The 12,562-nt window shown below is 44.0% G+C and overlaps 1 protein-coding gene across 3 annotated transcripts in view; it reads left to right on the top strand.

Annotated features, from left to right (window-relative positions):
• DOCK8 (dedicator of cytokinesis 8) overlaps positions 1-12,562 on the top strand; it is a 202,626-nt gene that overhangs the window by 75,583 nt on the left and 114,481 nt on the right. For all 3 annotated transcript variants that reach the window (XM_045065055.1, XM_045065054.1, XM_045065056.1), the window contains 3 exons: positions 149-272; positions 5,333-5,545; positions 10,529-10,614. In XM_045065055.1, coding sequence (XP_044920990.1) covers positions 149-272; positions 5,333-5,545; positions 10,529-10,614 — 423 coding nt within the window. The remainder of the gene's footprint in view (positions 1-148; positions 273-5,332; positions 5,546-10,528; positions 10,615-12,562) is intronic.

Genomic DNA, 12,562 nt, shown 5'->3' with positions numbered 1-12,562 from the left:
GGAGTCACAATCGGTCCTCTCTTTGCAAGATTTCTCAGCGCCGCATCTGCTCCCAGCCATTACTTTTATTTTTAATCTAACGCGTTTGTACCTCTCTCTTTTTCTCTCTCTCCAAATTACGTAACAACAACAACATAAACAACAAAAGAAACCAAGGCAGTCCGGAGATCGGCAGCTTTAAAAAGTCTGGATCCCGAAGAGATTTTCACAAGACGCTGCAGAAACAGACATTTGAGTCAGAGTCCTTGGAGGGCCGTGAACCAAGCACACAGGTATTTTCTAGCAACAAACATGGTTACCAGGTTACTGGGCTGTTCTGCCCAGGGCAGGATGTTGGTGTTTGAACTAGAGAAAGGGCTGGAGTCAGAGAATGTCAGAGTAGGAAGAATGCTACTAGCTGACTTTTTTTTTTGTAAACCTGTTTGTAGCTGTAGAAGTTGGTGTTCAAATGAGAACCCGCAAATTCAATAATGAAAATAGGTAGAATTGGAGGGGGGCAGCCCCCCACCCCCGGTAACAATTCCTGAGGAGACACAGTGGGGCCTCTAAGGCAGGCTGAGGACTGAGTGAAAATCCACACTGAGGCCAGTCTGCCCGGTTTCTCTTCATGATTTTGCCACATATTAACTCCGTCGCCCCAGGCAGGATAATTAACCTTTCTGGGCTTCCTTCCCTGGAAGACAAGGATGATAATAAAGCCATCTCGTTTTATTTTAACTTTTACTTTTAGTTCGTCATTCCATTAAATTTTTTTGAGTTTATTTAAGAAATATATGTATGTAAGTGAGTTATATCATCTGTACATGACCTTTCAGAAGGGGAAAGGAGGAATGAGGAAATATTTACATGAAAAAGGAGTGTTGGGTATGGAGACCAGCTGGTGTAAAGGGAGTAGCGCCTTAGGAGAGCTGCTTGGCCGCCATCTTGGTCAACCATTGTTTGATCTTGGGGAAGTTACTTTACCACCTGAGTCCGCTCAGTGGGAAACAATGGGCTGCAGTGGGTCTCTTCCAATTTTGAATCTCAGCTCTCTGACTTTGACATTAGTTTTGTTTGAGAATATTTAAACCCTTTGGGGAAAAAATGGAAACAGCTGAGCTAACGAGGCAAAGTAGTGTTTTGAATCTGATACACTATGTTGGATATATTTGAGTGATTGCTCTAGAAAAGGACAGCCATGGTTAACTGGAAAGTTTGAGAACTCAGGCAGAGGTTCTGTGGAGGAGTAGTTGAGCATATATACTGTGTGTGTCCGTTAAAACCACACAGCCCCTGAAACCTTAGAAGAGAATGTTGAAACTATGGGAAATACTAATATGTTAACCCAAAATCAAGAATCCAACTCTTGAATTTGGTAGGAAAGGCATGCCTACAGAAATATAGAGGGCAGTATCTTGGGGTACTAGGACTCTTGTGTCTTCTTAAAAAGTATCTTTTCTCAATTTTATACAGTTTCTCTAACAAGTACTTATTAATTATTCAGGGGAAGCTGTCTTTCTTTAAAGCATTTTTTTTTTTACTTATTTTAGAGAGAGAGAGAGAGCGAGACCATATTCATGTGAGGGGGGAGCAGCAGACGGAGAGGGAGAGGGAGAGAATCTCAAGCAGACCCCCCACTGAATGTGAGTCCTCACTTAGGGCTTGATCTCATGACCCTGAGATCATGACTAGAGCTGAAACCAAGAGTCAGATGCTTAACCTACTAGCCACCCAGGCGCCTGAAGGGAAGTGAACTGTCTTAGTCAACTTGGGCTGAATAATAGAGTACAATAGACTGGGGTCGCTAAAACACCAGACATTTATTTCTCATAGTTCAGAGGTGGGAAGTTCCAAGATCAAGGTGTCAGTGATTTCATTTCTGGTAAGAGTCCTCTTGCTGGTTTGCAGACACCTTGTTGTATCACCACACAGTGGAGACTGAAAGAAAACAAACTTTCTCATATCTCTTATAAGGGCACTAATTCTATTGACGAAGGCCCCATCTTTATGACCTGATCACTTCCCAAAGGCCCTACCTCCCATTAGCCTGTTAGGCAGTAGGATTTCGACACATGAATATTTCAGGGACACAAATGTTCAAGTCCATAACACTGGTCACAATGACACCAAATAGTAACTAACACATGGGGTTGTTTGAGTATTAAATGAGTTAATATGTGTTAAGTATTTAGGTCAATGCCTGCTCTTCCTTAGTGCCCGTACCTTCTAAGTAAAATAAACCAGTCATGAAAGAACATAAATTATATAATTCCACTTGTGTGAGGTCCCTAGAGTCCCTCAGTCCTAGAGTCCCTCAGATTCCTAGAGACCAAACATAGACTGGTGGTTGTCAGGACTGTTGGGAGTGGGAGGAATGGAGATTATCTTGTAATGGGTACAGACTGTAGTACAAATGGGTACCAACGGAAAGAATTGTGGATGGTGGTTTGCACAACAGTGTGAATGTCCTTCACCCTACGAGCTATACTCTAGAAAAGGATGAAGATGGAAAATTTTACATTCTGTATATTTTAGCACAATTAAAAAAATTTTAAAGAAAGCCAGGGCTCTATTCCAACTTGTCCATTTTATAAATAGGAAAAATAAAACAAAGGGGAAGAAATTTGTTCAAGTTTTATAGAGCATCTTCTGAAATTTAAAACACCTATGGAGTTTTAAGCTTTCAGGCTCTCCCATTATAAGCATCTCACCACGCTGAATGGTAAATGACTAGAGAGTTTTACAATAATACCTATGTTCCAACAGTGTGGTCTCTACCGCCCAGCTGACTACTTAATCTGAGCACTGCAGAGGAATCAGCCATCAGTTCCAGGGCTGAATATGATGGGCTTCCTGAAGCATGGGACATCTGCACTCTGTAGATTTTTAAGGGATTTTTCATTGGGAATTTTGACTAAATTCAGTTTTTATTTTATATCATGAGCAACTGAATTTTTCCTTGTTTTGGTCAGACAGAAGCCACACCAGGTATCTCAACAAAGGAAATATAATATAAGGAATTGGTTAACCAGTGTGGAAAGACCGAGAGAACCAAATGGGAGAATTCAGGTCCTACAGAAATAAGAGCTGGAAACAGCAGGCCATCCTGTGGCTTGGGCCCAGAGCAGAGGCTCTAAATCTGGATCTTTATCGCAATCCCCTGGAGGGCTTGCTTGAACCCACAGGGCCACGCCCCACCCCAGAATTTCTCATTCAGTAGGTCGGGGTGGTGCTTGATAATTCGCACTTCTAATTAGCGTTTCCCAGGAGATGCTGAGGCTACTAGTCCCAAGACCACACTTGGAAACCACGGGTCTGGTGGGAAGAGTTTGGAGTTATCAGAACCTAGATCCTTAGAGCAAGGGGAGGGCCAGACCTAGCTAGAGGCCGTGTCTTGGGAATCTCAGAGGAAATACTCCACGGGGTCTGGGAGTTTGGACTTGGACCGCTTAGAAGGGCCTGACTGGCTGGTGCTCATACCTCCAAGGAGGTAAGATGAGGATGGTTCTGGAAGCGTCCAAACTCGCTGGAGGCCAGAGCTCACTGCCACGACCAACTTTCCAGGAGCCGCCAAGTCCCTTCTCCCTCTAGCGCCCCCTACTGGCAGAACCCAAAAGGAGAGGTGGCAAAGCAGAAATAGTGCCTTGCTGAGGACCAGGCCCAGCATCACAGAGCTGAGTATAAACTTTGGAACAGAGAGCAATGGGTAAATGACCATCACCCCATGAAGCACCCTCATCTGGCATGCTAACAGCACTCCATTAAGTCATCAACTAGGTTGTAGAGCCAAGTTACACAAACGTGTTTGACTAATACTCATTGTGCAGAGATGCTCAGACTGTGAGACAACCGGCAACACCTTCCATGTCGCTCCCATTCTGGGCACCTTCTGAGTGGAATGGGGAGGCCAGGTTCCTGAATGTACGGAAGTTCAGTCCGTGTATGGTGCACCTCCGTGGTACACACATATTCCATAAAAATTAGAGGATATTATGGATAATACTGAATACCTTCCCTTTTCATATTAGCAATACACTGTGCTGTGATCACCTTTCTTGTCCAGGGATACATGTTTACTTGGGTTTTCTGCAGATGGCTGCATAACATCCCATTATATGAAAGTTCCCAAATCTTTGAATACTACTTCTTTGGGGAGATATTTAGACACTTTCTATTATTTTGATACTACAATGTTCCAGAGATGCTGTTGTCCTCACAATCCTTGCTCACTTGTCCATCATATCCTTGGGATGAATTCTGGAGATGATCTCTATTGACATCCTTTCAAAGAAACTTGGTAAATTCAATTCATTTTCCCAAAGTCCTCATCAATTCTAAGCCAAAAAAATCAGTAATTAAAGTACTAATATTAATTATTGCTAGCACATTCAGTTAGGTAACATTTATGATCGAGCAGAGTAACACTTTTTTAAGGTAGATGGATGTCACAGGAAGGATATTTTATAGAGAAATTGTGTAGTGACACATCCATTTAGTAGAACTTGAGAACATTTTACCATTAAGTTTATAGTTATTTATAACAGTTCATCTATATTCTTATGATATATCGCTGATTGTGGTTATATAGTCTTTGCCAAGTCTTTGGTTGGGTTTGCCATTCCCCATTACCGGAACATTCCTAACGGAATAAAGCATCCGCTTTGTGAAGGCTTTCAGACTCTTTTTTTCAAACACACTGCGGCTAAAAGAGGATGCCCTTTGAATAGCAAAGGGCTTTTCTGCTTTTTGTTCTGGTGCTTTTTCCTATAACTGCTATGAAAGTCCTGCAGAAGAATATTCCCAGCCCCACATCCCAGTCTTCAGAAGCATAATATTCAGTCTGAGAATTTCTGGAAGGTTTCTTTGGGAAGGCTCCTCTCGGGTCATCTTATTTTCTAGTTTCGGCTAGAAACTAGAAAATTCTGAAATTGAGATTAGGATGAGGTCCCTGCACACCCCAGACTTCTCTCTGTTCAGCCTCTTCCAGTTGTGTCCTGCCCGAGCATGGGACATGAGCGATGTGCCCCAGAGATTCAGCTCCCCCCCTCCGGAAGACAACATGCCCCAAACAGAAAGGAACACAGTGCTGTTTCTCAGACCTCTCCTCAAGGACCGGTTTATCCACATCCTAGGAGTAATTACCTGCTTCTAGGTGGGAAGGAGACATTTAATTTTAGGATATTCGGGCCAGGAAGCAAAGCTGTGGTTTTTGTCAGACCCCCCGGTTTGCTCAGAAGCCACTTGAGGCCCGATCCTCAGTCCTCCGTGGGTGCAGGGGTGAGACCAGCTGGGGTCTCGCGTTCTCATTTTGGACCCACCGTCTCCCTCTCACACGATGGGTCTCTTCCCGCAGGCGCGTCCCCGCCCCTTAAACGTGCTGTGCGATGTGACCGGGAAAGGGCCCCTCACCGCCTGTGGCTTCGACCTCCGCAGCCTGCCGCCTGACCCGCGGCTGGAGAACCTCCTGCAGCAGGTGAGCGCCGAGGACTTCGAGAAGCAGAATGAAGAGGCCCGGAGGACCAACCGGCAGGCCGAGCTCTTTGCCCTGTACCCGTCGGTGGACGAGGTGGGTGCGACCCTCCCGGTGCTGGAGAGCTTCAGGGAGGAAGCTGAGTCTCCAGGAGAATATTATCTAGTCGTGACCAGATAGCCCTGTCCGGATGCTTCATTGTATGATTTCTGGGCCGTTGTCCTCCCTAGGACAGGCCTGTGCGATAGCTGTCAGTTACTAATCAGTCCTGCCAAGAGATTCCAGTGATAACAACCAGGATTTTCATTGCTCTCTACAAAACACTTTCACTGACTTTTGTCTCTTTTCATCCTCCCAACATTTCAAGGGTCTGCAGGTAGTGACCTCACTCTGTGAGTCAAACCATTCAGTTATTTGGGGGTCTGTTTTGGGGGTGAACCCAGCAAGACGTGCGCTACTTGAACTTTGATATTCTCGAGTGTTAAGATCTTTGTAAAAAATAATCTCTATGAACAACCTGAAGGGAATCGCTTTGAAAACATTCCAGCCTAAAAGAACATACCTGTGTTCTTCTTTTTTTTTTTTTTTTTTTTTTTTTAAGATTTTATCTGTTTATTTGACAGAGATCACAAGTAGGCAGAGAGGCAGGCAGAGAGAGAGGAAGGGAAGCAGGCTCCCCGCTGAGTAGAGAGCCTGGGCTCGATCCCAGGACCCTGGGATCATGACCTGAGCCAAAGACAGAGGCTTTACCCACTGAGCCACCCAGATGCCCACATACCTGTGCTCTTAACGCATGAACTTCAGGATCCCAGTTGCCTACTTTTTTCCATGTTGGAGCTGACCGAGGACAGTGCGATCACTTGGGCTTTGCCTTGTGGTCCCTCCCTGGGGTACTTCAGATGGCTAGCATGGGAAATGACCGTGACTCCAGTCTGTTTAGTATCCTCATACTTAATAGAAGGCTCTGTGCCTTTCCTCTATCTGTCAGAATGTCTGTACTTCTGGTTCTTACCAAAACTGGCGACAGCAGCAGCTCTGCTGTTCGAAATTTATTGAAAGCTCAGTTGCAGGATCCACAATTTGGGGGCATTTTTGCCCAAGGGATAAACCATCATCCCTGCCTCTAAATGTTAGAAATTTAATTTTCGGATCCAACAGGAAGACCATTAGGGGTGCAAAGCCCCCACCCCTGGGCATTGTGTTTGCTGACTTGCCCTGGGATGAGCTTACTGTTGGTAAAAAAAAAAAAAAAAAAAAAGCCTAGTAAGGGAGGCCGCAGTCACGAGATGTGACGTGATGTCCACTGTGCAAATATTATCGAGGACACAGACCTCCTCCTCATCCAGCAGCTGCTTCATTGAGGATCCAGAGGGAAATTGTCTCTCAAGCCTACAGACAGAGAAGAAGTTGCATCCACTGGGGAAGCAGGAACACTTAGACGACTGTGCACAGCTTCTTCTTAAGTCTTCACTTCAGGTCAAATTTCTGTTTGCAGCTACTAAATCCAGTGGCTTACTTACTGGCATTTACTTCTCCTTTGTTCCTTCCTTCTTTCTCCTTATATTCCAGCCGCCTTGGTTTTCTGACCTACTTATTTCATTTGCAGTGGCCTCAAATCCTTTCCTGAATGAGGCAGGTTAAAAATAAACATGAATAATTTGGGCAGTGTTATCGCCGCCATTCTTCAGGTTGCAGAGTAAGAGTCAGGAAGGTTAAGTATCTTGTTCAAGATTCAACAGGCAAATTAAAATACAGAATGGGCATCCCAGCCCCGTAACCCCAACCTTTATAGTTGCCTGTTTATGTTTCTACATGGGACTGCCTTGTGTGTGAGCCCATCGAATTGAAATCCAAAGATGATATAAGCAACCACATTGTGTGGTTTCAGTTTCCATAGAAATTTGATTTTTTTTTTTTTTTTTTTTACCAACTTTGTCAAGAAGTAGTAACCTGATAGGTTCGATTTCTACTTACATTCCGTTTCCTCCCAGTTCCATGGTGGAGGTGCCCGTAGGTCAGAAACTGTCCCCACGTGGATGCCAGGAGAGAGAAAACAAGTAAGGAGTGAGGAGGACATGCCCAGTGGGATGTCCGCTCGCTGAAGTCCCTGCTGGGGGACTGAATGAGAGGGTGTCCAGGCTTGCACTGATTACAAAAAGAATCACGGACTCTGAGGAAAGAACTTTGTTTTATGGTCTCTGGAACAATGCAGAAACTCGATTAGGACTGAAGTTATAGTCTAGAAGAGGTCCTAGGTATGCTTTATTGAGTGGAGAGGAATGCTTTGTAATGATTGTGCCAATTATTTGTAAATTGCTATGTCTGAAATGCTGGAGGGCCCCTCTACCAGCCTTTCATATTCTGAAGCTCATACACACAGAAATCGCATTTGTCCTTGTAACTTGAACTTCCTCCAAAGATGGTCCTACGGAAGAAAGGAAAATTTGAGGCTACCTTGACATGATCACCCCTGCTGATTTTTTTTTTTTTTTTTTGGAAACACATTAATGAAACTATTTAGTATGACCTTGAGTTTATTTCCTGGCGAGGAGAATGAGAAGAGAGGTAAACTATTCTATCCAAGTTATGACTGAGCCTACAGGAGAGGTAAAAGGAGAACATAACCACCAAGCCTCTGTGAGGTGACGTCTTCCCCTGATTCACTCTCGGTTCTGTGAAAGGCATCCTGTGTATTGGTCCCTACAAAGATGCCCCTGTCCTCGGGATCACAGAAGAATTCGCATTCAATCTCCCTAGGCTGTAAGTGATTTTAGTTGGGCATCCAACTAAAAATCAATTATGAAAAAAATGGTGGTGGGGGATGAGATTTATCCATTCACATAATGCCAGCACAGGCGGCAGATGGAGTGTGGGCCTCGGGATCTCCTGCGTCAACTGAGAGAGGGATGTCTCTCCTACTGTCTTTGTCTTTCTCTCTCACTATCTCTCTCCCTCCCATTCTGTCTCTGTCTCTCTCTAAATATATATATATATATGTACACACACACACACACTCACTCAGGAAAGTAAAACTACAGACATCCACTTAAAAGTTTGTATTTGCTCTTCTCCTTCTCTGGAAACTAGTTCCAATTTCAGATAACTATAAAGGCTCAAGAAACACATATGGATTAGAAGAGACTTAGGAAATGCATCAATATGTAGACCTTGTTTGGATCATGATTTAACAAACTGCAAATAAAAAAAATGGAGAGGGGGAAATTTGGAACTGACTGTTTAATATCAATAAGAAATTTAACTGTTTAGTAACAATAAGAAATTTAGTAGCAATAAGAAATAAGAATAAGAAGTAATAATAAGAAATTATATCATGATATTAATCATGATATTATATATCATGATTCTAAAAAGGCACAGCTGTGATATCATGAGATATAATGATATTATATTATATATATATTATATATTTAATTATATATAATTATATAATATATAATATATTATATAATTATATTATATATATATTATATATTTAATTATATATATAATATAATATCATTATATCTCATGATATCACAGCTGTTTCTTTTTAGAAGTCTATCTTTTAGAGATTTACAGATGAAGTTGTATGATGTCTGGGGCTTGGCTGCCAAGTAATCCACTATTGAGTGGGGAGAGGTCGTAAGTGGGAGTAGAGGTGAAACCAGGTTGCCCACGACTTGAATGCGTTGAAACTTACATGATGGGTAAAGATGGTTCATGACATTTTTCTCTCTAATTTTGTGTGTGTTTACATTTCCCAATGAAGAGCTTTTAACAAAGGATCCCCAAGATTCAAATCCACACCAGAGAGAGAGGGAGCCTTAGACACCCATGAATGTATGTTCAGTTTCTTCTCCAATGGTGGGGGGCTTCTTGTTTTCGATGTGTCTGCTCTGGTCACCCTGCAAGTGATCTGAGCTTGCTCCGAGGGAGCTGAGCTCCGTGTGGGTGTCGGGCAGTGCCTCCTTGGAAACAAGCCCAGCCCTTCCACCGGACAGGATGGCCAGCAGGATTGGGCCTTGGAGAATAGAGGTTAGAGTAGGTGTGACTTAACCTCTCTGTGTCACCAAACCGGGTTTAGAGCTATCGGGAAGGCAATTCTGTTGCTATTTCTAAAAATGTTACTGTTGCTGTCGGGTATCTGGGAGGAGCTCCCATGCTTTATAGCCCAGGAAAACTTTATTAGCCCTGACTACATTCTTTGGAGCCTTGTGAGCTACAGACCACCAGTGTTGGGATAGTCTATGACAAGGGCAGGAATTCAAGTTTTCAGGACTTGGCACTATTACCTTTGCATGCATGAAAATAATTAAGATCCTGTGATAGTTCAGGTTTGAATGTGAAAAGTTTCCTTAGGATCGTGGTGTTTCTCTTTAAGTCTTGAGTCCCAATGCAGTAAAATAGAGTCCCAAATGTGGTTAGTGGAAAAAAAAAAAAAAGGTGTATTTACCATTACTAAGTTGTTACTCATGTGTCATTACTAAGTTTCCTGTACTTAGAACTTCAGCAAGCTCTACCTGGATACGCCTGTGTAGAATCTATGTTTAGTCTCCAATCTGTTTAAGAAAATGGTCAGCTAGAAAGACACTCTCTTATGAGTATCGGTGGTTTACATACAGCCTGCTGTGAGCTGTTCTGACTCAGGGTTCAAATATGAAACTCACTTTTTACTAGAAAAACTTGGCAGGAAAAAAGTTCTGAATGGGGACTTAGAGCAGCCACAAAAAAAAAAAAGCAATCCACCACGCCAACAATAGGTGTAATGTTTTGCAGTGCCGTCTGGTGGATGTTACTCAGTCCTATTCGTGTTCCAATTTCCTTCCTTCCTCTCTCTGTCTCTTTGTCTCCAATGCCTTGCCTTCCTAAAGGGGAAATTGTTTGCGGTCAGCGTTGACTTCGAAGCTCGGGACTGAATAACAAACCCTCTTAAAAAAGGCAAAGTGTTATCTGTCTGTTAGACACAAGGCCGATGCAGGTTGAGCGCTGGGCAGCAGCCTTTCCTTCCCTGGACTCACGCCCGCCGGAACCCCTCATGGAAATTCACTTATGATTTCTTCGCCATGTGATTCATAATAGGAGGATGCTGTGGAAATACGTCCGGTGCCAGAATGTCCAAAGGAACATCTGGGCAACAGAATACTGGTCAAGGTGCTGACCCTGAAGTAAGTCTCAGCAAGCATACTAACCACTGCACGGAGCTGATCTTGCCTTTTACAGACAAGCTGCGTCTGTAGGGACCGAGCTCGAATGGGGAGGGCCGTGGGGCACCCTTGTAACCGTGTGCGGTTGTGACATGATGGGAGAAGCAGCGTTTGGAGTCAGCTAGACCCAGATTCTAACTCTCCCAAGATTCTAATTCTCCCAGTGGTCCCTCCTGTGTCATAGCAAAGGCACACCCTGAAGGGAGTCATGGAAGGAAACTGAGAGAAACAGAAGGAACAGGGAAAGCTGGGCGGGGGGGGGGGGGACACCTGAAAAGGAGTGAATGGTGTACTTGAGTCCACTCTGACTAACTCATGAGTGCCGGTGGTGCATTTCTCTTCCCAGCTCTGTGTCTAGTGACTTCCCGTTCATCCTCACTTGAAATTGGCCACGGTAGGATATTTGCAACATAGAAATGAGAAAATGCTACACATCAGAGCTTTTTTTCTCCCCCCCCACAGAGACTTGTTTGTTGATTATTGAAACAGCGTTAAATGCTACTAAAACCCAGTCTCCATGCCGGGGACCTCAGAGGACCAGAGAGCAGGGTGGACTCCAGCAAACCATTTTAAGGGAGTCCCCACTGCTAGCAAGGGCCAGTTCTTACCATCTAAGGATACAAGCCCATTGTGGCCAGCTGTCTGTTCTGTTTTTGTTTTTGCTTTTTCAAAAGAAGCAGGAAATTCAGATTTTTCTGCATGACTTCCTGACTTCTTACATACCTTCTCATTTCCTTTTTAAATATCCTACGACCTCATATCTGCCATCTGGATTCACCTGGTGGGCCAACTGTTGGCCACATCTACTTTATAGCAATTACCTCTAATTTTTTTTTTTTTTTTGATGGTTTACTTTTAGAGTAGGAGAAAGTCCGCTGTCCTTTGTTGACGTGTATTAATTTGATACGTGCAGATCAAAATATTACATACATTATTGAATACACATAAATGAAAAATTGAAATGTATGAACTAATAAATCACAGTAAATCCAGCACACAAACAGATTGTTGCATATCTAGTTGGAAGGGTTTGCATGCCTCTCTTGCAGACGTCTACTTTGGAGAATTCTTCCAACTTCAAATCACAGACTTCAAATCACAGACTCTGGAAAATATTCAGTTGTAAAATGCTCTATCTGGGCAACAGTACATAAGCATATTATATTTTCATACCCCATTAGGAGGGTCATTCATCTGCTGAAGTCACTTCATGGCCCCTCAAATAGCACCTGGTTTGCAATTAGGGCACCTGGATCCTGGATTCAAGGCTGTATTTCAACCCTGGGAGCTTCTCTGGGTGTTTTAGCTCTTAGGGATAAATGATGTTGTTCCGCCAGGCATTCTTGAAGTTCCTACTTGCCCTAAACTTCCGTGATTCTAATGAACAGTTTCCCCAGATCCTCTCCTGAGAACAGAAGCAGGCAGAGCTGCTCACCCGGGGCTCCCTTGATGTGGTAACCCCTCCCCCCAGCCAGCTCTACCCAGCGTGGGGGGGGGGAGGGGGGAGGGGCGTGAGGGCCTTTTGTCTTATACAGGGAGATGAGCAGCTCATAAAAGAGCTCTCTGGCAAGTCTGGGCTACAAAAGGCAACCTCTAGCCCTTGCAGGCCAACCCGGAAGTGGGAGTCGGCTGGCCCTTGAGCAGGGGGACTGAGTGGAAGTGACCGCCGGTCTCCTCTGCGTTGCTCAGGAAGCCCCCTATTGTCTGAGCCATTCACCCACCCCCACAGGATGCACATCAGGCCCCTGGTAGGTGCAGTAACTGTGCTCTTCAGGATTGGAGAAATTCTCCCTCCTGATGTCACTATGCCACCGAGCCTTCCAGATCCTTCCAATAAATAAAAAGCAGCAGTTCTCACAGGTGGGAAAACATGACCACTAAGACAGACCTGTATTATGAGAACAAAACA

Source organism: Mustela putorius, unplaced genomic scaffold (genome assembly GCF_011764305.1).
Source record: "Mustela putorius furo isolate JIRA1106 unplaced genomic scaffold, ASM1176430v1.1 tig00003854_pilon_pilon_pilon, whole genome shotgun sequence".
NCBI classification, from domain to species: Eukaryota; Metazoa; Chordata; class Mammalia; order Carnivora; family Mustelidae; genus Mustela; species Mustela putorius.
The sequence above is the reverse complement of the archived record's forward strand: the minus strand, read 5'-3'. Positions and strand labels throughout refer to the sequence as shown.